General features: G+C 44.1%; 1 protein-coding gene across 4 annotated transcripts in view; it reads right to left on the minus strand.

The window, feature by feature from the left end:
- The window catches only part of LOC119969087 (cilia- and flagella-associated protein 47-like), an 868,530-nt gene that overhangs the window by 386,714 nt on the left and 457,883 nt on the right, over positions 1 to 23,933 (minus strand). For all 4 annotated transcript variants that reach the window (XM_038802287.1, XM_038802288.1, XM_038802285.1 and 1 more), the window contains exons 42-43: positions 8,680 to 8,762; positions 7,612 to 7,757 (exon numbers count right to left, since the gene is read on the minus strand). In XM_038802287.1, coding sequence (XP_038658215.1) covers positions 7,612 to 7,757; positions 8,680 to 8,762 — 229 coding nt within the window. The remainder of the gene's footprint in view (positions 1 to 7,611; positions 7,758 to 8,679; positions 8,763 to 23,933) is intronic.

Raw genomic sequence — 23,933 nt, forward strand, 5'->3', positions numbered from 1 at the left:
ACATAGAGCCTAGCAGTGTTAAGCACACGGCCTTTAAACGGAGGCGTGTTAATACACTCCAATAAACGCGAATTACACTCAAGTAAAACGTGCAATACCACCAACCTAGCCTACCCAGAACAAAACTATGGTGGGTTAAAGTTTTGGGGGTTGAGAACGTTCCCAACTCACAATTCCGGTCTTCTTTGCAAAATTTCAGCCCTTTGCCTCAGTTTCTAATCAATAGGGAAGTACAGAAAAGTACAAAAAGAATGTGAAGTAACAAATAGATTTATTAAACATATATTGGAATAAATGCTGGATCGCAAAATGGATAAAGCACCAGTTCTGAATAATATTGCATCCTAGAGTCCTGAGTACAGGGAGAGAAGTCACAGAGGTTACAGCCTTGCAAGCATCCTTAGATGCCAGGCAACGAGAGGATTATCAGTGCAACATCTCTGTTCAAACAAGAAAGGGAAAAACCAGGTAGCTAAAGACTGCTCAAACTAACAATCCTAGTTGATAAGCTATTACAGGCTACGATATGGGATAAAATTCATACATGTGTAGAAAGACATGACCTGACTTTTCAGGGTGGCAAAGACATGCCCCTGGCATCCTAATTGTCGGTGGGGAACACATCCTTGTCTTTCCGGACAGTGCAGAGGCCATTTTACGCTCTAACAACTGCTGCTCAACATGAAGCCCCCGCTCGGGAGGAAGCCTCACCTTAGAGAGCTGTTGGCCAATCAGATTGGCCGACAACTCTCCAGTCCATCCATCAGCAATGCAGCAGTGACCAAAAGAAGAACTGCAGAAAACAACCTGAGGCGACATACCAGAAATTGGAGTCCCAGGCAAGTGAAAAGAGTCCTCGGGCAGGGTAGGTCGGGAAGACTTGGGGGTTCATAAGAGGAAGTGATCAGGGTCTTGGGGGTAGTCTGGGTTTGGTGGGAGGGGGAGGTCTGGAGGACACCGAACTTTCAGGTGGGGGGGAAGGGAGGGGGGGCTATGCCCCAGTCAGAAGGGGACTGCTAGAAGAGGTGCTAGTCTCCCACCTTGTCTGAGATCTAACATTCCTCATTTCCACTTTTCCCTCTGCTGAGCGGTCATCTGCCCTCTAACCTAAAAATTGAGACCATAAATTAGCAACTTTCAGGGCCTTGACTGAGAGAAGGCGGGCTTCCTGTTTGAAGCCTTGCCCACCCGAGCATAAAATTGCTGCGGAGTCAGGGCAGGTGGGAACTCAGGGGGAATCCCATCCCAGCAAGTTCACAACCCATCACCCCAACCCCAACTCAGAACGCCCCAGGGGAGGAGCATAGACTTTTGGTCATAGGGTAATTAAGTATAATCCAACATAGTTTTCGTAAGTCAAGTCTGACAAAGTTAATTGAGTTAGTTGAGGAAATAGAAGGGTGAATTAATTAAGAAAATTTAGTAAATGTTCTGTCTAGATATTATTAGAGTAATTAATAATCTGCTACTTCGGGGCAGCACGGTGGCGCAGTGGGTTAGCACTGCGGCCTCACGGCGCCGAGGTCCCAGGTTCGATCCCGGCTCTGGGTCACTGTCCATGTGGAGTTTGTACATTCTCCCCGTGTTTGCGTGGATTTCGCCCCCACAACCCAAAAATGTGCAAGATAGGTGGATTGGCCACGCTAAATTGCCCTTAATTGGAAAAAATGAATTGGGTACTATAAATTTTCTTTTTTTTTTAAATGTAAAAAATAAAAAAATAATCTGCTACTTCAGAAGCCTGTGGATAAAGTCAAGGCTTGTGGAACAGAAGATGTTAAAAGCAAAGAAAAATAATGATTGATTAGACTGAAGGAGTGTAAATAATGGCGTCTCCAAGAGATTAGTGCTGAAACTATTGTAAACTCAATGCTTTAATGATTTGAACGTGGGTATTTGGGACTCAATATTAGTAGATAAACAAAAATATGGAGCATGGTTAGCGGAGACTATTGGTGATTTTACAAGGATACAGAGAAATTCGCAAATTAGGAAGATTAATATCAGATGCAGAAAAATGCAGTTAGGAACAATGTAAAAATGGCATGTACATTATTACAATGTTTTTAAGTTTGTTGTGAATTGGGACTGTCTGTTTAATTTCAGGCAAAAAGGAGCAGTGAAGTGGTCATGTGACCTGCTCTAAATCTTGTTTGAGAATGAGACTGGATGGCTTGTTTGCTAAGGTGACAGTGAGGCCCAGATTGATTTGCTGGGAAGAAGGTATAGATGTTCAAGAAAGGCATCTGTGATGATTCTTGGCAGACTGTTTGAACCAGATTTTCGCTCTCAAGGTGGAGAGCGGGGGGCAGGAAATTTCCCAGCTTGTTGGGCACGCCTTGGGAAAATATGTCATTTAGCCAATGATCCTTGCTCACGGGTTACCTTCAAAGAATTCTTCATTGTCTGAACAAACCTTTCAGCCAACCCATTTGTGACAAGGTGACAAAGAGAAAATTGGATGTGTTGGATTCCATTCTTCTTTAGATAATTTGTGAATTCTTCAAAATGAACAATGGTTCATTGTCGCTAACAAATTGCTCAGGGTAACGGAATCTTACAAAAATCTCACCTAGTCTTTCTATTGTTCTCTCCAAGGACGTGGTCTTCACAATGGTAACTTCAAGTCTTTTCGAGTGTGTGTCTTTCACAATGAAAAACATTTGTCCTTCAAATGGTCCGGCATAATTTATAATCTATATGAACTCTTTGTCATTGCTCATCTAGCCATTCCCATGGTGCAATAGCGCTAATGGCGACAGATTTCAAACCTTTGCATGTGCCAACACAGGCTCGCCTTCTCCTGGATTCCCACCAGGTGCAAGGTGCCATCGACTGCACTCATGTGGCTTTAAGAGTTTCCTGGCAGCAGCACTACAGTTCATCAACAGGAAAGGGTTCAACTCTCTCAATACATAACTGATCTGCAACCAACAGAAGCAGATTATGCAGGTCTGTGAAATATACCCTGGACCTCCCATGACTTGTACATCTTGAGTCACTTGCAGGTGCCACAGATCTTTGAGAACCCTAACTGCATCTTAGATTAGTTCCTTGGTGATAATGACACCTGCAAAATACATGACGAGCGATGCCCATTCAGCAGCCACAAAGTGCCTCAGCGAAGAGGCATAACACTACTCCTCCTGTAACACGCTCATTGATTGAGCAGACTATTGGGGTTTTGAAAATGTGTTTACGATGTCTGGACAGGTCAGGCGGAGTGCTCCAGTACTCAACTCAGAGGGTCTCCCACATCACTGTGGCTTTCTGAGCTCTACACAACCTGGCATTCCAAAGGGGAGATGACTTGGCCGAATGAGAGATGGAGAAACTGCACGTCTCCTCCGATGATCAGGGCATCGAGAGGGCTGAGCTCCATGAGGAAGTTGAGGTTCCAGAGGGAGAGGCCATAGTACGGGCCAGAGAAGGCAGGCATGCAAGTGACATTCTTTTAGCCACTAGGTTCCAGGAGAATGATACTGAATAGGTCATAGGGGTCTCTTTCACCAGTACCCTCCATCTGGGTCCACGGTAGGACAGTGGTTAGCACTGTTGCTTCACTGTGCCAGGGACCCAGGTTTGATTCCTGGCACTGTCTGTGCTGAGTCTGCATGTGTCTGCGTGGGTTTCCTCCGAGTGATCTAGTTTCCTCCCACAAATCCTGAAAGACATGTTTGTTAGATGAATTGGATATTCTGAATTCTCTCTCCGTGTACCCAAACAGGCACCATTGTGTGGGGACGAGGGGATTTTCAAAGTAACTTCATTGTACTGTTAATGTAAGCCTACTTGTGACACTAATAAAGATTATTATTCTTATATGTTAACACCTTTATTCCAATCCTCATAGATCCAATGAAGCAGATCAATCTCTGCATGAGTAGTTACATTCATGCGCCACAATGTCCTCATCCTTGGTAGCCTCCGGAACATATGACGTTGCAGTTCTTGGATAATAACTGCAACCACTAGTGTTGTGAGGAGTGTGGAGATGGTGCATTCTAGTTAAGCTTGTCAGCAACATTCATTGTCTACGGCAGCCTCCAAGATATAGGAACAACACTGCAAATTCTGTGTACTTGTGCCAGTATGCCTGCAGTCTGGCATGGTGCCTCAAGGAGGACAATCGTCAATCAGTGTTTCTTGCCTTGATGTTTGAGGTTTAATCTGAATATGCACCATGGCATCTCTGTACAAGCAATTGGTCATGCAAGACCAGGCCTCATCATCAAACTGAGTCCCCAGCATGAGATCTATTTTCAGCATGCAGTCATCTCTAATTCTTGGTAATGAATGCAAACCTGTAATTCAGCTCACCTATCAGAGGACCATGAAAGTTTCAGCAGCAGCACAGCCTGATCTCTGACAAACACTCATGGCCATGGCTCTGTTAGGAGTGTCCCAAACTCCCATCCAGCCTAGCCTAGGTATCGGCAGGCCCAAAAATGCCGACACTCTATTTGGGCATTTAATACTTTAACCTTTGATAATAAAGAGAACACAGCAGATGTACTGGAGTATCGTTCTGATTTCATTTGAGGCCTCCACATTTTCATTCCACCAGTTTCACGTATCCACATAGTAACCAGACACACCAATGCAATTGTAACAAGCACATACCCATGTCAACTGACCATCTGAAAGTTGGCACAAGGTTAATGTCAAGAGATGCTAGCCTGTCCTTCTGGTCAACACAGCATCCTCCCATCTCAAACTCGGGTCTGGCCTTTACACACAGCTCTTATCTCGCATACTTTTAACCATCTAGAAGGAATTGCAAGGCTCAACCTGTGTGAGCGAAGCTTTGCATCATGGAAGTGGGGACTAATGTTTGGGTCATATTTATCTGTACATGCAGACATGACCATGACAATGAAGCAGATCAATCTCTGTAAGAGTAGTTACACTCATGCGCCACAATGTCCTCATCCATGGCAGCCTCCGGAACACGTGGCATTGCAGTTCTTGGATAATAACTGCAACCACTAGTGTTGTGAGCAGTGTTTAGATGGTGCATTCTCGTCAAGCTTGTCAGCAACATTCATTGTCTACGGCAGACATGAGCCAATGCTGCAAACCACCAGGAGCATATAAGAGACCTGGATTTTGGTGCATATTTAAGGAATATTCAAGGCTGATGGACATTACATGGAGGTCAATGAATGTTACACCAAATGAGATTGACTGCAATGCACATCGACATCCAATCCTCGAAGATCCACACTGAGCACCCTTTAATGCAGAAGTATTCGGAGACTAAAGCAGCCTTCAGATTCTGAATTCATGAGGTAACATAACATGAACCTCTGAAGTAGAACTCAGGGGTGTATTCTCCAACCACGAAAGTCTTAGAGCAGAGGCTTCACTCATATCGAGACTGCACAGAGAACGGTCAGCACAATAATGAGATCGTTCAAGACACCATAGACCTGAGGCAACTGATGAAACATCTGTGAGGAAGAGGGTCACCTGTGACACCTGACTGATCCTCATATGGAAGAGGTATAAATTACATCAGAAGTTGACTGAAACAAATTCTATTTATGTGTGCAAATTATATACAGATTGTGAACACCTGATACCTTTGTGCTCTTAATATTTCTTGATTTTTCTTAACCTGCTGCTGCAGCTTGGAGCATCCCCCATATCCACAGCAGAGATGGAGGCAGCCTTCTGACTGCTATGGGCTTTTGTCTGTGATGACCTTGGGAGTTGTTCTCTTGAGGGCCGAAGCCCGGAGGGCCACGGCCTGTTTTGGGTCTCCTACTGTGGGGCAAGTGCACCCTCCTCAAACACTGAAGCTGAGGGGAGTGGGTGCAGCTAGACATTCTTGGAGACACCTGGGTAGATGGCCCTGTGGTGCCCAGCTGATGGTCCTCTTCCCTATGGGTATGTGAGGGGCCCCGTCTGATTCTTTGAGAAACAGGAACACCTGGAGTGAGGTTGTGCGGGGGTTTGGGTTGATGGGCTGGCTGCCCTCTTTCTTTTCCTGCTGGTGCCTGTTAATGAGAAAAGAGATGAGAGATTAGCTGCATAGTCAACAATATTACAAATCACTCAAAACTTCAGCGGGTGTCCAATAAGGTTCTTACTGGATTGGGAAATGCAAATATCACCTTCGGCCAGCGCCTGCACAGTCCCCGTTCTTGCCAGCCAGCTCTGCCATCTGCTCTTCATATATTGTGAGTGGCCTGAGCTCAAGCACACCCATCCTGTTTGGGATCACTCTTTCTTTTTGTGGGAAATCTTCTCCTGCATAAAGAGAGTGTGACCAGGACAGATGCTAATTCAGATGATAATGATGCTGCCTTCTATGGGTGCTGTGTGGGCCTCTGTGGGGGCTGAGGATATGAGTTGTACAGGATGTGATAGGAGATGAAGATGTCAAAGTGCATGTGAGAGAGAGTCAGTGGTTATGTCCTTCGTGTTGTTAGTGTGTGAGATGCTGGTGGACTGTAATCCTTAAAATGGGTGTTGTGTTTGTGTGAGTTGAGAGTGAGGAGATTGTGATCTTAACCTGGAAGAGTGGATGAAATCATTCATACTCTTCCAGCACCAGATGGGGGGGTCCTCTTCTGAGGAGCCTTGGCGCTGACCAACCTGGCGACCCGCTCCCAAGCTAGCGTTGAGAGGGTGGTGGGCTTCTGACTCCCATCACAGGGAGAAGCATGTTCCGCTGTTCCTCTACTGCATCGAGAAGCGCCCCTAGTGCACCATCACTAAAATTCAGTGCAGTTGGCTTTAGTCCTCTGGAGTCATTCCATTGTTTGCAAAGACCACACCTGGGTGACAGAGAGTGATGAGTGCACGGGTGCAGTATAAATATGGTGCCTGGAAATATAAGTCGATAAGGTAACGACAGAGCGGATGAATCCCTGCGAGCCCTGCCATGACATATAACATGTTTCACTTTCATGCACATATCATGAGCTGAAAAGTGGACGATCTGTTGTGGGAATCTGCCACCACTGCTGGTAAGAAAAACGCCACTTATCCCACCCGCCACTGCACTTATTCACCTGAGCAGAACATTCCACCCATGCCTTCTACTGGTCAGAGAGTTAGCAGCTAGAGGACAGAAATTCAAAATAATCACCAAAATAACAAAACCAAAAATAAGAGGAAAGCTAGAAGAAATATCTTTAATGATGAGGATTGTTGGGACAATGATCAAGGCAGAATCTATAACAGCTTGGGAAAAGTATAAATAGTTGGTCAGGTTCTGTAATAGGAAAAAAAACAAGAATTTGATTTGTTACTTTTATGCTAATTGCACTTTTGAATGAATCGTGTATTTTTACAAAATATTTAGTTGAAATAGTTTTTGCTTGAATGTCCCTTTCAATAAAAAATAAGAAAAATGCATCATGCACCATGACACATTTCAGTTGCAAAACCTTTTATCAAACTTCATTGATAGCATTAAAGCAATAAATAGTACGAATGGCCATCTTCCAATTATCATGTTGACTAAATTACCCAAAACTGTTTTATTTAACCACATTGAGAAACATTGTATACCTTAAGTCAAACCTGTCTTTATTTTACAGCTGTAGAAATTTAATTGGTGAGCTTATCACAGTTATGATTTTTTTAAAAGTATAATACCTGCTCATTTATGAAGAACATTGTGCAATAGCATTTTCTTGTGTAAAAGGGAAGATAAAAAACTTCCAAGACTGAAGAGCCTTGTGCCTCCAAATGCAATGACTCCATTTTACAGAAGAACTCTGGCACCCAATTCGCCTGGAAAGCTGAAAGCAAAAATGGATACTTGCAAGTTGTCATTGTGATTCAACAGGGAAGAATTCAAGAAGGATTTTATTTTCAAATATGGAACTAATTAGAACTTTAAACCATGAGCCAATTGCAATTATTTAGTGCAACAAAATTCACAAGTACCCCAAAAAACAGATAACCAACTTAATGATGCTGAATAGAGAAATTGTGCAAGAAAACTTAGCTGCTGAAAAGTGTGCTTAGTTTTGCAGCTTTTTAATTTCAAAGATGAGTCAAAGGGAAAATATTTTGAGCAACCATATTCGGTGTACACCTTGGGCAGCCATCAGAATGCCTGTCTTTAACCTCTCCTCCTTATGCCCCCCATCTCCTTCAATCACAGGGAAGGAAACATGCTCTCAATTCCCACCCCCAGCCCTTTGTAAAAGGACTGAAAAAATCTTGCAACTCAAAGGTCCATGGTTGTCAAACGTTTGTGACAGCGTTTCCGTTAAAAATTGTCCTTTTGTGTTTGAAATGGAAATGTCATAGATCCCTATGTGCTGTCACATTATTCTTTTCCTCCATCTGAAAGATAATCCAAAATCCATTTGGATTATTTCTGATCCAACTGTTTTCTTCCCTGTTTATGACTGGCACTGGCTTCTATTTCTATTTTGTCAGAGAAGGTCTCTTGACCACTGTGCTGTCGGTCAACAGGACTCCAGTCAATTGACAACCCTGTCCATTTCTCAATGTTCTCAAAACAAGCTGTCAATTAAAATCTCTGCTCAGATCAGGTAGTTTTATGCCATCCCCATGATTATCCTCAAACATCACAGGTTTTCATCACTCATAAATAATTTAGAAAAAAACAGCCATTCATCAATGATGAATGTAAGTAACTTGACAATTACATGTGTTTGCAATTGTAAATGATGACTCGGGTTGACTTACAGATTTTCTGGTTCCTCTGTGGATTATCCATTCCTTTATCAAAAGCACTCTTTTCAAATTCACTTGATTCAGGCTGTAAGTCACTAAAAACAAATAAGATAGTTAGTCACATGGAAAAACCTACATATACCAAATTGAGCGTGGTCAACATAATTCTAAGTGTTTCCTTGTTTCAAATAAACATAACCTACAGGCCTAATAGCAGGGAAAGAATGTAAAGAAGTGCATTGACATCTGTACATTCTCAACACCCAAGGTGCTGGCCTCAGCTGTCCTTATTGTGCAAGTGTCCTGAATTTTAAAACAGTCACTGTTTTTGTTGGGGAAACTACCCCTGGGATAGTTTCTTTGCTGTTATGGATGCTGGGTAAGATTGTCTTCTTAAGAAATACATATGAAATCACATACTCATTGATAGCGAAGAAGGAACTCCAATTCAAACACTGGCATCTATGACCTTTAACCAACATCAATGTGGGGTCACTCCTACATGCTTGTAATCAGTGTAAAAGGAAAAGAAGGCTCAGGACACAGCTCACCGAAAGGCAAGCTTGCATCCTAGTCCTGTTGTACAGGGCAGAGAGGGTGACCACAAGGCTTCAGCCTCCAAAGCCCAAGTATTGGTTGAGGTGGATGCTGAGAAAACTACACACAAAATCAATTTCATCAAAACTTTCCGAGACATATGCAGAATTAAAAATCAAGAAGAAAAGTAGCCCATATTATTTACTGTCACAGCAAAGGGATGAAAATCAACTCGGTATAAATTTGAGTTTCAATTCCTTTTCCAGGATTTCAATGCAATGCTCAACTGAATCTGCCCGACAGCTACTCTTATAGTAATTACTGTGGCGCTAACAATTGCACCCAAAGACGAGAGACATGTACAATCAAGGCTTTATTGCTGTGTGATGCTATTCCTCCGGCTTCAACTGTAGAATAGGATCTGAGCGACTCACACGCATATTTATACACAAGATCCCTGTGGGCGGAGCTAGGGGCTTACCGGAGGAACCTGTATTACAGGTACAGCCATACATCTCCCTACTGCAAGCACGCATATCTACAGTGGTTATCACCACAATTACATTATATTTAAACAGTTCATTTAGAGCTCTCTACATAACAAGAAAAATAATTGAGTGCATAACCTTGGCAATATTTTCTGTACTCCTTAATTTTTTTATTTTGATAATATTACCATTCATTTTACACTTGGCAAGGAAGAAGACTGAGGATAACTGACAAAGACTTAACTAAATACAAGACATTTCAAATAGATGAATCATTGTTTAAAGACTATTTGATTCCAAATACATCTTTAACACTAGAATTAACTCCAGCAGATGTTATAAATTCTCAGGTGACCAATCTATAAGGTACGATTTTCCAGTTTTCTGTTATGTCTGGTTGAAACTGACAGCTTAATTTATTATCCACTTACAATTTGCTTAATGGATCTGCACAAAGCTTTATTTTGTCATTGAGATCTGCAGTAGAATGACTGAAACTGGCATACATCACTGTTCCTTCATGATTGCTGGGTCAAAATCCTGGAAACCCCGGGCTAACAGTACTGTGTCCAGCAAGCCACTCAGTTGCATCAAATTGCCAACAAGAGGTTCAAGAAGACTACGTTCTCAGGGCGAGCAGGAATGCCTAAAAACTGCCAGTTTTGTTGGATGACACCCAGATCCCCAAGGATGAATAATAATTTTAAAAATGAGGCCCTCAGCACAGCTCCTGAAAAAGATGGCCATGTCTAGCAATCTAGTTGAAATTTAGTAAATTGGTAGATTAGTTGACATGGGTGGTCTGGTTAACAATGTATAGCTGGACTTTCAAGAAGCTTTTGATAAATGTGCCATACAATTGACTGTTTAGTAGGATACATTGTAAAAGGTTTGGTAACTGTGATTGTATGTATTCTTGGAGGTTTTATCATATGACATGCCCCCACACTCCAGCTAACACAACCATCCTTGTGACATATTACCTTCCTACGCCAATTGGAAAGCAAAAGGACTCATTACTCAACTGGATGCTTGATTCAGCCTAACAGCAACCCACCAACTCGCCTTTGCCATTTTCAATATTTTTATATCTGCGAAAGGGAAATGTTAAAAAACATGAAAAAAAAACTTTTTAATACCCTGGTAACTTTTCTCCAGAATTGCACACAACAATTTCCTGGAGATTGATCTTCAACTCCAGACCATTCAAGGAGGGTTGGCAACCCTACGTTCCAATGAGATTGTGTTATGTATTAAAGTAACGCATTGGGCTGGTGAAATGTCACATGTTATGCAGTGACACCAATGGAGCATTTTGCAAGCTTTTGGGGAGTCTTACCTTGCAGCAACTACGTCACTTAATAAATCCTGCACTATGTTTTTACGAACTTAAAAGTGTGGCACCTCTATTTCTTTTTGTCTTTGCGGCAGCAACAAATATATAATAGAAGAGAACACTGGCGATGAGAATTTGGGCCAGAGAAAACTGGTGACAAGGATTTGGGCATAAAAAATCCAAACAATGAGTTTCAGGTCATAAACAACCATCGACAAAGATTTGGGGCCCGGAAAAAATAATCAATGGGGATTTGGGCAATAAACAAACATTGTTGAATATTTAGAGGTCTGAAGAAAACCATCGTTGACACTCAGATGGAAAATCACCGATGGGTTTATGGCAAGTTAAAAAAAAACATTTGGATCGTAGAGAGGTGTCGGTGAGTCAATCGACAAATTGCAACAGCCGCTCGTGCGAAATAAGGTTTTAAAAATTAATCGAGACAGAACAGTGAATTACTGGAGCATATCTTTTAAACAAAATAATCAAAGTAGTAGGTGTACTTACTGCTCGTAGTGGGTAGGAGCTGCAGTGACCACGCACATGGCACTGTAAATGGGCTCCGGGAATGGGAACCTAGAAGGCTGCCAACTCTGCAACCTACTGCTCCGAAACAGATAGTCCAGGTAAGGGAAGAACTAGTTTGCTTGTGGGCTCGGAGATTGCTTGCTTTTGGTAAATAAATGGAAGGGAGAAAGGTTGAAGGCTGAACAAGCACAGGTCAGGGATCCAGGATCAGAAAAATGGCGGGAAGAAATGTGCCATGGACGTGTTTGACAAGGTTTATGAGACATGGAATGTATATGAGGAAAGTTTCCCATTGTATCTTGTAGCAAATCAGTCACAGAAAACTTGCATGCTGCAACTTTTCTCAGCTCAGTTGGATGAAAAATATTAATGTTGTTACAAAACCTAGTCCACCCAGCCAAACCAAGAGAAAAGACCTACAAAGAGTAAATGACAATCTTGGAATGACATTTCATTCCCTGACTGCTGCTGATAGCTGAAATATTTAGCTTCCGTCATTGTGTACAAGAGGAAGGGGAAAGCATTTTGCAATTCATAGCAACACTCCGTAAGTTAGCCAAGTACTGTGAATTTGGTCAAATACTTGATAATACACTGTGGCTTTTAAAATTAAGCCATCCAAAGGAAATTGCTGGCTGAAGGTGCATTAAGCCTGAAAACTGCTGTGGAAATCACTACTTCCATGGAACTTATAGAGAAGGAGACTTTTGATTGCAGTCCAAGTAAAAGTTAATAAGATGGAGACTGCTAAAAGCAGGTCTGCAAAAAATATACCATGTCATTGCTGTATTTAAGTGGGACATTCAGCAGGAGAATGTTGGAGTAAGGAGAATAAATGTAAAAGTTATGGTAAAGTATTACCAAGGCATGTTGGTCATGCCAACCTTCATCAGCAGAAAAGAAAAACACAGCCAGTTTGTTGGTCAAGTTTACCAGTTAAATGATGGAACTAAAGACTTACTACGGAAGAATATGCCAAGTTAGCTTAACGAATTGGTGTCTTATCAGTTAAAGGAGATCAGAAACACATTTGGATTTATCCAAAACTTAATGGAAACACTATCAAGATGCAAACGGATACAGGTGCTGCAGTATCATTCATACCTGAGGCAATATACAGTCAGAAGCTAAAATATCTACTTTTACAACCTTTGGATGTTGTCCTGAGGACATACACCAAAGAAGTCATGCCATTGAAGGGATGGATTAAGGTTAAATGTCAAAAAGCGGAGTTGCCTCTCCATGTTGTCCAAGGAAACTTTCCAGCATTGCTTGGTGGATCATGGGTGAGGAAGATAACTGGGTCGTCATCAACCAACTTGTTGGTTAGGAATGATATACAACCATTCCTGAATAAGTATGCTAAGGTATTTGAAGAATTACTTGGATCCGTGACTGGAGTGGAAGTGAAGCTCAAGATCAAGGCAGAAAATATGGCCAAGTGTCATAAAGCACATACCCTATGCCATCCGGCCAACAGTGCTTGAGAGGTTAATTGAGACAGGGGTCATTGAGCCTGTTATCACCAGTGATTGGGTGACATTAATCATTATTGCGTTAAAGAGGGATGGTTCAGTAAGAATATGTGGAGATTTCAAAACCCCAATCAACCCAGTATTGTGTGCTGACCATTATCCTCTACAGCTTAGCAAAGATTTATTTGCTGGACTCACAAGAGGCCAAAACGTTAGCAAAATAGATCTTTCTCAAGCATATCTACAGACAAATGTGGCTGCAGAGGCACAACTGTTACTTAACATAGTGATACTTAAGGTTTATTTTCATTACCAGAGACTGACATTTGGGATAACTTTGCCACCTGCTCTTTTTCAGAGATCCAGAGATCAAATTCTGAGTGTGCAATGTTACCTAGATGACATACTTATTAGAGGCATGAATGACGAAGAACAAGGAATTTGGGAACTACTCTTGAACGTTTGCAAAATCACAATCTTAAGAATCAATAACGAAAAGTGTGAATAAGTCGTCTATCAACTATCTGGGTCATATCATTGATGTGGAGATGCCGGCGTTGGACTGGGGTGAGCACAGTAAGAAGTCTTACAACACCAGATTAAAGTCCAACAGGTTTGTTTCAAACACGTTGCTTCCTCAGGTACCTGAGTACCTCAGGTTCCTCACTTGAGGAAGGAGCAGTGCTCCAAAAGCTCGTGTTTGAAAAAAACCTGTTGGACTTTAACCTGGTGTTGTAAGACTTCTTACTCATATCATTGACAAAGACGGTTTACAGAAAGAACCAAGGAAGATGGCTGAGAAGCTCTAAGCCTACAAAATGTGACACATTTGAGGTCATTTTAGGATTGTTCAATTCGTTTTTAACTTTGCAACAAGGCTGATGTCATTACACACTTTGCTCTGTGTCAAACAAACTTGGCACTGGACCAAAGAATGTGAAAGTGCTTCTCAAAATGTCAAAGCAAAGTCGGAGTTATTCGTTCATTACAATCCATAGTTAAGGTTACAGCTTACTTGCGACACATCACCCTATGTGTTGATACAGTTATCTCGCATATAATGCTCTCAAGAGAAGGATGACCAATAGCATTTGCCTCCAGAACATTAACTAGAGCTCAGTCGAACTATGCTCAACTGGAAAAAGAAGCTTTGGGCATCATTCTCGGCAAAAGGTGATGAAAATTTCGTAAGTATCTTATTTCTCTCTCATGGTGAAAACGTACCTGTAACTTTATCTCAAGTACCAAGGTAGACAAGAACCAATCCAGTGACGCAGAAGATTATGGATATGGTCCAAAAAAGCACTTTAACAAATGCACATCGAAAGAATCCAGACCTCAAGCCCTCCATCACTAAGCGACTTTAGCTGACAGTTCAGAGTGAAGTATTTGAGTGATCATTCCACCGTGTTCACAAAACAGAATCCTTGAAAAGCTATATGAAGGTCATCCTGGTGCGGTTAGGATGAAGGAGTTGGCATGCATCTATGTCTGGTGGCTGGGATTAGATGTCCTAATTAAGGAGAAGGTGAGGCTATGCCAATCCTGCGCTACATTAAGGAATACTCTACCCTTGCAACCTTTGCATCCATGGGAATGGCTTACACAGCCATGGCAGAGAATTCATATTGACTATGCTGCTCCAATTGAGGGATGTATGTTGGTTAATGCACCACTTAAAATGACCAGAAGTCACAATCATGAACTCCACAATAACTGAATAAACAATTGAGAGACTAGGTTAGGTATTTGCATGGTTTAGAAGGCAGAATCAACTCATGAGTGAGAATGGGACTAAATTTACTTCAACAGAGTTTGAAGATTACTTGAAGGGGATCGCTATCCGCCATATTAAATCTGCTCTGTATCATTCCGCAACCAATGGGTTGGCCAAACGCTTTGTGCAATCACTACAAAGCTTAAGAAAGGCATTCAGAGATCAAGGAGAAAATGTCAGCAGGTCTGGCAGCATCTGTAGGAAGAGAAAAGAGCTAACGTTTCAAGTCCAGATGACCCTTTGTCAAAGGTTTTGGGGAGTTCACCATCTTACCCGGTCGCAGCTACATCTCTTAATAAACCCTGCTCTACAAATGGCACCTCTAGCTCTTTTTTTTTGCAACAATAATAGTATCAACAGATTGATATTCAGGTCTGAAGCTGTATCAAAAACTGGTGGCATTTTTGTAAATAGAAAGTGATCATTAGTGATAATGGTTTTGCATGAGAATTTGTTACTAGTGGACAAATTACAAGCAGCAGTGTGCAGATCAAAGCCATTTTAAACAGATGAGACAAAAATATTACAAAATTAGCCAGTTGAAATTTGCAAATAGATCTAAATGTGATGGCGAAATGTGTCTGTCTCTGGCAAATGTAACAGAGTAAATGCTGTGATAAGTGGTTAGGGTTCACATCAAGCAGGTGTACCTCATGCAAGATTTGAGTTTAAGATAGTTGAGTGGGAAGGGACCTAGTTGTTATACATGAATCTTTATGGGGTCAGGGTGCATTCAGTTGAATGCTGCCACCATTCGGCTATCCGCCTCAGGTGCAGAATATGTGGAATTAGTGGGGCAATGTTCTCAAATTACATTTTTTTTAACCCTGCCTATTCATTTAAGCATGTAGGCTTTTAAAATTTTTATCCGGGCCACACAATTATTTAAAGGGACCTACCCAGCCCCCCTCAGCTTTGAAGAGACAATGATCTGGGGCCATATGAACATCAGCAAATAATATTTAAAAATTTCCACTTTCTGCCTTGTACTGCTTTGAATGGTACAATTGATCACATTGCCTTTGGTTTTCAAAGTTGTTAAGTTTCTTGAATGTTGTTGGGGCTGCACTTATCCAGGCAAGTGGAGAGTAGTCCATCACACACCCTGACTTGTACCTTGCAGATACCTTCTGCAGAATTCCCAGCCTTGGATCTGCCCTTGTAGCCACATTATTTTTGTGGCTGGACTAGGGAAGCGTCTGCGCTTAATTGTATACATTATTTAATAAAAAGTGAGAGCAAATTTTACATATCAGGGCAAATATTCTTGTTAGTCGACTATAATAAAAAGAGGAAATTCTGGAAATCCTTAGAAGGTCTGGCATCAACTGTGAAGAGGGAAACAGTTAATGAGCCAGATTTTCACTCTAAGTAGGCTGCTGAGCCCACAATTGGCAGTGCAATCTTCTGGGGCGCAGGTCGCTAATTGGCTGCCTCCTCAGACGTTGTCCTGTTGAGGACAGAGTGGGCTCCCAGTACTGCCAGTACCTTGGAGAGTTAACAGCGCCATCAGTTGAGGGGAGTACTGCTCATGTAGACTGGAGGAACCTCAACATGGAGATCTCCTTGGAGTCAAGAGATCTGAATCAAAAGTCATGAGGATCAAAGTCAATAGGCCCCTTGGAGCAGAAAGGAAACCCCTCCAGAGGAATCATTTGGCTGCCCACCACTCTGTCATTGGGACATAGAGCCTTTGGACGTGATTTTCCAGACTCAGTGCTCTCTTGCTCAAGCGTAACGAGGCCACGGAATAGTGGGAGAGGCCCCCGCCTGACGGCAAACAATTTGTGATGCAACCGGACCGCTCCCATAGGCGAAATCAGAATCTTGCCGGAGGGTGTCGAGAAACCAACTATCACCACTTAAGCCCCATTTCCATACAATTAACGCGAGCCACCCCATATCCAACGGCCTCCCGGCATTCAGCGGCCTCCCCAGCAAGAGCTCACGTTGGCGCTGATTAGTACTCCTTTTGAAAAACGTTAACCTGTGGAAGGGCTTCTGTGAGGAGCCGAGGAGGTGAGTAGCCATCTTTGCTCACAGGCAAAGAGACCGGGGGCGCTGAGTTTGCCACACCAGTGCTCGACGGAAGGTTTGGGGCCATCGGCTTGGGGTGGGGAACCCTCCACAGGGTTGGGTCGTCATCGGGGAGTTGGGGGGGGGGGGGGTGGCACTGGGGGGGGGGGGGGGGGGAGAGGGGGGCAACCAGTGAGCAACTGCTCACGACACCATCAGGCCAACCCTGGATCGTGTTTATCCATTCTGGGGGAAACACCCATACCTGCCCAACTGATCACTCATACCCCCACCTACTGTTGAGGCCTCTGGCTGCACGGCTGAAGGCTATTGCTAATAGGGAATTGGCAATCGTGGTTAAGTGAGCACTTCACAGATACTAAGTGGATTCCTGTGAATGGGTGGGCCAGGTAGCATGTGGGAGTCATTGCCTAGCATCCCAATCACACCCTGATGCCTGTACACTGTGCTTGAACACTGCGAGAGGCAACATTACACACACACCGTCCGAACACCCAGGGGTTGGGACACAGCTCCCGGGATATGTCCATGGCCGGAAGGTGAGTGAATGCATGAGGAGGGGTGGATGCCTGGAGAGATGGTAAAGGGTCCAAGGGTCAGCCCGCAATATGGAAGTGACAGAGGTTATGCAAAAAAGAGTTTAATGTGCTGCACAATGCCCCATTCTGATGGTGCACCCCCCCAAACCCTCTCCCAAATCCACGCTTCCCGCACTCCCGTGTCCTCAGTGATCCTTAACGTGCCCGGCCCTCCTAGCCCTACCATTATGTCTAGCTGATTCCCCAGGATTCACATCTGAGGTGGAGGCGGCCAGCTGCCTATCGCGTTCCGTGGCCCTCGATGCCGCTGATAGGCATCGTCTGGGGCCAGACGGGCCGGTTCACTTGTCGGCAGCACATGCACAGCCATGCCGCCCTATCCCGTGTGCTGGCTGCAAGACGTGGCTACATCAGATGGGTGGAACTTAGGGGAGCTGGTGCCACCGTCCCCATTCCATGGGAAGGGTCCAAGTTGGCACTCAGTGCCCCTGCCCCCATTCGGTACCCCTCAGGCCCTGGGATCCTCCTTGGGATGGAGGGACAGCTGGTTCGAGCCCCGCTGCCTCTGCACCATCGGGCTCTGCCAGCCCTGGTGGTTCCCCAATGTCTGCACCATGGTGTCGACGCCCTCGGCGATGCTCCTCAGTGACTGGAACATGCTGTGAAGTGCCTCAGCCATGCCCGCCTGAGATTGGGACAAGCTCCGCAGCACCATGGTCATGCCCATCTGAGAGCGGGACATGTCCCACAGAACCTCATCAAGGTCAGCCTGGTAATGGGTGATACCCCCGAACAAGGCGGTTATTCTGCCCAGGCCCTCAGCCATGGCAATCACCAACTGCGCAACATATTGGACACCAGCACTAATGGTGCCGACGTCGTGCACCAGGCTCTCCATTGTGGTCACCATCCTAGCAGTGTTGGCCTTGGTGCCACACATTTCCGGCAAGATGTCCTGTGTCCCTAGCCTCTGGGACTCCTCCGAGAGGCTATGGATCTGCTGGAGTAACGCTGACCATTCGCTCTGAATGTCCTGGCTGCTCCCTACCATCTCCATCAGCTCCGGGTAACCCACTTCCAGAGGCTCAGCATCAGGCTGGAACCCAGCTGGGTCCTGGGATCCAGAAGCCCACTGACTGCTGTCTCGCCTGGGGATTCCTACCTCCACAAGATGTGCATCATCAGCAGTGTGGTGCTTACCAGATAGTGTCCCAGCCACCTGACCACTAGTAATTCCCACCGAGTTGTGTGTATCTGCGCTGGTGGAAGGTGGAGATGACAGCTGTGCCACGACTATAACTGTTGCATCCTCGGAGCTCCCCTCCACGGTGTTCTCCTTGGAGTCAGGAGAGGGGGCCGCCGGGATGGGCCGCCTCCGTCGGCTGGAAGACCAGCGGGAGAATGGACATGTGGCCAGTGGGAGGGATGGATCAGTCAGTAACTACTTACATTTGACACGTCTTCCGGATGGAGCCTGGTGGTTCCACACCTCTGCAGCGTCAGCCAGCCTCCGCATTGGTGACCGCACTGTGCTCAGCCTAGTGGTGGTAATGCATCAAGTAGTCATTCCAATGTGGCTCACCCCTATTTTTCAGGCATCCCTGTCTCCAAGCCGACACCAAAATAGACTTATGTACTTGAATCAAAACTATTTTTCTCAAAAACTGAAATTTCAAATGTGCAGAATTAAAAGTTAAAAAAAAGTCCCCACCACTTACATCACCATGATAAATGAGGGTAGCCATTTATATCAGACAATTAACATTAGCCATTCAAGAGGTGTCAATGACAAAGGCGCCGCTTGTAATTTATTAAGTGCTCCAGCTATACTGGACAAAATCAGCTGTTCAATCAGCTGCCTGAACCTTATTGAGACGCAAATGCCTTGGGGTCACAGTTACACTAACAGCGCTGATTGCAGCAGCATAAATGGCTAGAAGTAGAAAAGTAATGAGACTCAAAACAAAAATTATCCCCTTTAAATAGTACAATTATATGCTCTTTAATTAAACGAGATGTTCCTGTTTTTTTAAAAAAAACTTGATTTCACAACTGTGCTTTAAATTAAAGACCGAAAATGCTGGAATTACTCAGCAAGCTTGGCACGATCTGTGAAAAACAAAGTTAATAGCCGGAATTTTACCAATTCATTGGAAATTGGCTCAGGTGGGGGGGGGTAATAAATGGTGACGAACGGTGTCGGAGGAGAAGCCTGATGTTTTGGTGTTGGGAGGGAATATTACCAAAGGCTGCTTAAAGGGTGGCACATTGGAACATGGTGAATGTTAACCAGTGGTTAGCACAGCTGCCTCACGGCGCTGAGGTCCCAGGTTCGATCCCGGCTCTGGGTCACTGTCCGTGTGGAGTTTGCACATTCTCCCCGTGTCTGCGTGGGTTTCGCCCCCACAACCCAAAAATGTGCAAAGTAGGTGGATTGGCCACGCTAAATTGCCCCTTAATTGGAAAAAATAATTGGGTAATCTAAATTTTTTAAAAAAGAAGTCTGTTAACCAGACCAATTAATTGCAATTTTACCAGGCTCTTATAATTTTACCAGACAGATATAGGAAAAATGCACTTCTTAGCCCCACCAGCTGTAATGAGGCAAAGGCTCAGCAGTAGGTCAGTGGTGGCTGTGAGAGGTAGCATAGTTTGGTGAAAAAGTGAAACTGAGTTGGCAACAGAAGTAGCAATCGGGTGCAGAGGCAAACTCCTGTGTCCTACCAGATTTGTCACCTGTGTGCGCTGATTAAGAGGCCCAGATAACTGAATGCAGCTATTTGCCAAGGGTCTCATTTACTCAAGCGTCGAGGCTTAAGGAACAGCAGAAAAGGAGAGACCTGGACAGCAACGCTGAGGGGCAACAGCATTAAGGGTCTGGCAGAGGGTACAGCAAGGAGGGTGCAGAGGGGCACAGAACCAGCCTTTTGTGTGCAGATCACAGCACCCACCAAAGAGATCTATTAGCAGAGGTTCAACATCCTGCATATCACAGCAGTGACATCACCTCTCCGAGGATCAGTCACTGAGCTGTGTTCCGCAGAATGTCGGATGAGCTGAGCCCTATGGGAAGGGGTGGGCATCCAACGCCTGCAACTTTGAAGGTCATTATTGGGCTGAATTTCTACACTTCAGGATCATTCCAGGGATCTTCTGGAGATATTGGTGGTATATTCCAGTCTGTGACTCGTAATGGTCACCAATGTCATGTCAAAGAGGGGTCAGCCAATATGTGCATTTCTGCTCGGACAGTCAGGTCGAGAGAACAATCGGATTTGCGTTATCACTGCTTTTCCCCCAGGTGCAGGATCTTGTTGACTGTAAGTATGTGGATATCAAGGTCCTCACAAATCAGGCAGCAGCCTTCATTAACAGGAAGGGCTTCCACTCACTTAATACACAATTGCCCTGTGACCAGCTCAAATGGATCCTTCAGACTGGTGTATGGTTCCTGAGAAGCGAACACAACACCTACATATGAAGGAAATCCCAGGTGCTTTCACCTTTCAGCCCCCCCACCACTCTCCCCCACAACCCTCGACCCACACACCTTCAAGGATGGACACTGGATGATTAGGGCTCCATTAAACAAAAGACTACGGTCTCCTGTTATCCTGTCAGGAATCCAAGCACAGATGCAGAGGGGAATTACACTGTTGCCACAGGACAACTTGACTGACCATTGGACAGGCCATAGGTCTTCAGAAAGTGTAGTTCCAATACTTGGATAGGTCTTGTGGGGCCCCTCAACATACCCCAGAAATTATTATTTAAAAAATTAATTCATGACATTTGAGTATCACTGGCTAGGTCAGAATTTATTGACCAATACTAGATGCCCTTGAGAAAGTGAAGTTGAGCTGTCTCCTTGAACCGTTGCAGTCCCTATGGTGTAGGTACACCCACAGTGCTGGGAGGGAGTTCTCAGATTTTGATGTGGTGACAGAGAAGGAACGATGATATATTTCCAAGTCAGGGTGGTGAGTGACCAGGTGCTGGTGTTCCCAGGTATCTGCTGCCCTTGTCCTTCTAGATGGTGGCTGTGGGTTTGAAAGGTGCTGCCTAAAGAGCCATCTTGTAGATGGTGCACACTGCTGTTACTGTGCGTTTGTGGTGGAGGGATTCAATGTATGTGGAAGGGGTAGTAATTAAGGGGCAGCAAGCAAGACACAATAAGATACTGGCAAAGGAGGCTCGTCACTCACTCATGCAGACATGTTTCATGAGCCTTACTTTTTCACCCAGTCAATTCAGTTCACCTCGAGTGCCCTTACCATTTCCTTAACCTGTCATCACATGAGGCAATGGCATAGGGAATGCATTGACCTCATCCAATGTGGTCCTCCCAACCTCAAACTTTGAAGGAGCCAGTAAACTGTTAGTGTTTAACAAGCTGCTGAGCTTTCTGCTATTGTTATTGATGATCACAGCAGCCATCTTCTGGTAGTTTAAGGCCTGGGGGGCCCTAGCATGTTGAGAGCTTCCTGCACAGACAAGAGAGCATTTCTGTCTCTGTGGCTTCTCGAGGAGTCCAAGGACCTGGTGATAAGGCATCTCATCCTCCACTCCCCAGCCATTGCGTGAAGTAAATTTCTGGGCACCATTATCTGAAGACGTTCCCACAAACCCAGCTGTGAGATATTTTTACATATTACTGTAATTTTGAGAGCAGTTTGGATTGTGCAGTGCGCCTAATTTCCCAAAATGCAGCAGTTCTAGTCAGTCAGTCTTTGCAAGGGTGGAACTTTTTCATGAGCTATCTGCATTTTCTGCTCAGTATCGCATTGCATTCTTCTCTTCTATTACATAAACAGATAAGTCATACACAAAGGTTGGCAAAACAATAATGTGGGTTCTTTATTTGAAGATAAGACTATATACAGATAATGTTAACTGAGAAGCTAACTATCTCATCTCTACCCTGCGACTTGCACACCGAATACTAGGACATGTATCAAACGCATCACACCTTGTCGAGGTGGGTAGTGATTGACATTAGATTAAGATGCTTCCCTTATAGCTGCATGCACATCATATCACATCATACTGGCACTGGAGCGTGTCCAGCGGAGATTCACACGGATGATCCCTGGAATGGCGGGTCTAACATATGATGAACGGCTGAGGATCCTGGGATTGTATTCATTGGAGTTTAGAAGGTTAAGGGGAGATCTAATAGAAACTTACAAGATAATACATGGCTTAGAAAGGGTGGACGCAAAGAAACTGTTTCCGTTAGGCGAGGAGACGAGGACCCGTGGGCACAGCCTTAGAATTAGAGGGGGTAAATTCAGAACAGAAATGCGGAGACATTTCTTCAGCCAGAGAGTGGTGGGCCTGTGGAATTCATTGCCGCGGAGTGCAGTGGAGGCCGGGACGCTAAATGGCTTCAAGGCAGAGATAGATAAATTCTTGATGTCGCGAGGAATTAAGGGCTACGGGGAGAATGCTGGTAGGTGGAGCTGAAATGCCCATCAGCCATGATTGAATGGCGGAGTGGACTCGATGGGCCGAATGGCCTTACTTCCACTCCTATGTCTTATGGTCTTACAACATCCCCTTTTTTTCCTAAGGGTTTACCTTTAAAGAATCAAACTATTTACATGAAAGCAAAAGAAAATATAATTGTGCCAAAATGGCAACAAATTTACAAGTCTCTGAAATGTATCGGCAATTTGCTCATCTGTCCAGTTTTAATTATGGTAATCTCTGCTGGAAGCTACTGTACATTTTCAAAATGTTGGTTAGGGTGTTTTGCTTGTGTTCTGTCTCAGACCATCTTCCAGTCACAATAAGGTTACTCTGAGTTTCTAGTGGTGGTATTGGTCTGATCTGGCATCTGTTTTGTCACACTGCCATTTGGTGTTCACACTTGATATGATGTTCTGAGCATAAACTGATGATTTCTCCTAGATCACATGTGCATCAGTCGAATGTGGAATTCAAACTTTCTGTCCGATGTTTAATTTGGGGAATTCGTTACCTGCATGCTAGTCGTAGGAATGTTTCCCCTTCCCTTCTTTTTCAAGCAATGCATCACACTCCTGGAAATGTCAACAAGTGAAGACTGGAGAGGTTTGGCTGCTGAAAAGTAACTCCACATTGGTTCCACAGTATGAAGTTTGGAATGGGTATTCAAACAGTGCTGTGTATTCTGTTTGCTGATCTACATTGCAGTTAGGTGATCTTCTCCCAGTATAAGCACGGGGTTTATGATGGTTCTCCTTGTGGTCTCTGCTCCTCGTCATGGTCTTGATGTAGTTATGCATAGTAACCAAGGAAAGATCCCTGACACCGTTAGGCCTGCAATCACTGGACCCATGATATCCACAATATTAAATATCTGGCATTACTAGAGTTACTGCAGCGACAATTGAATGTAATGGATCTCAGGTATGGAATCTAAGTCAATGAGAGTGATGAGTTTGACAGTGGTTGGTCAAATAATCACTTCCACCTCTCATGACACATAAATTTCAGTGTACGAAGTGGAAGGATGTTTGAACATGCACTGGTATCCAATTTTGCATATATGTTATGCCAATT

The sequence above is a fragment of the Scyliorhinus canicula genome, chromosome 7, assembly GCF_902713615.1.
Source record: "Scyliorhinus canicula chromosome 7, sScyCan1.1, whole genome shotgun sequence".
Lineage (NCBI taxonomy): Eukaryota > Metazoa > Chordata > Chondrichthyes > Carcharhiniformes > Scyliorhinidae > Scyliorhinus > Scyliorhinus canicula.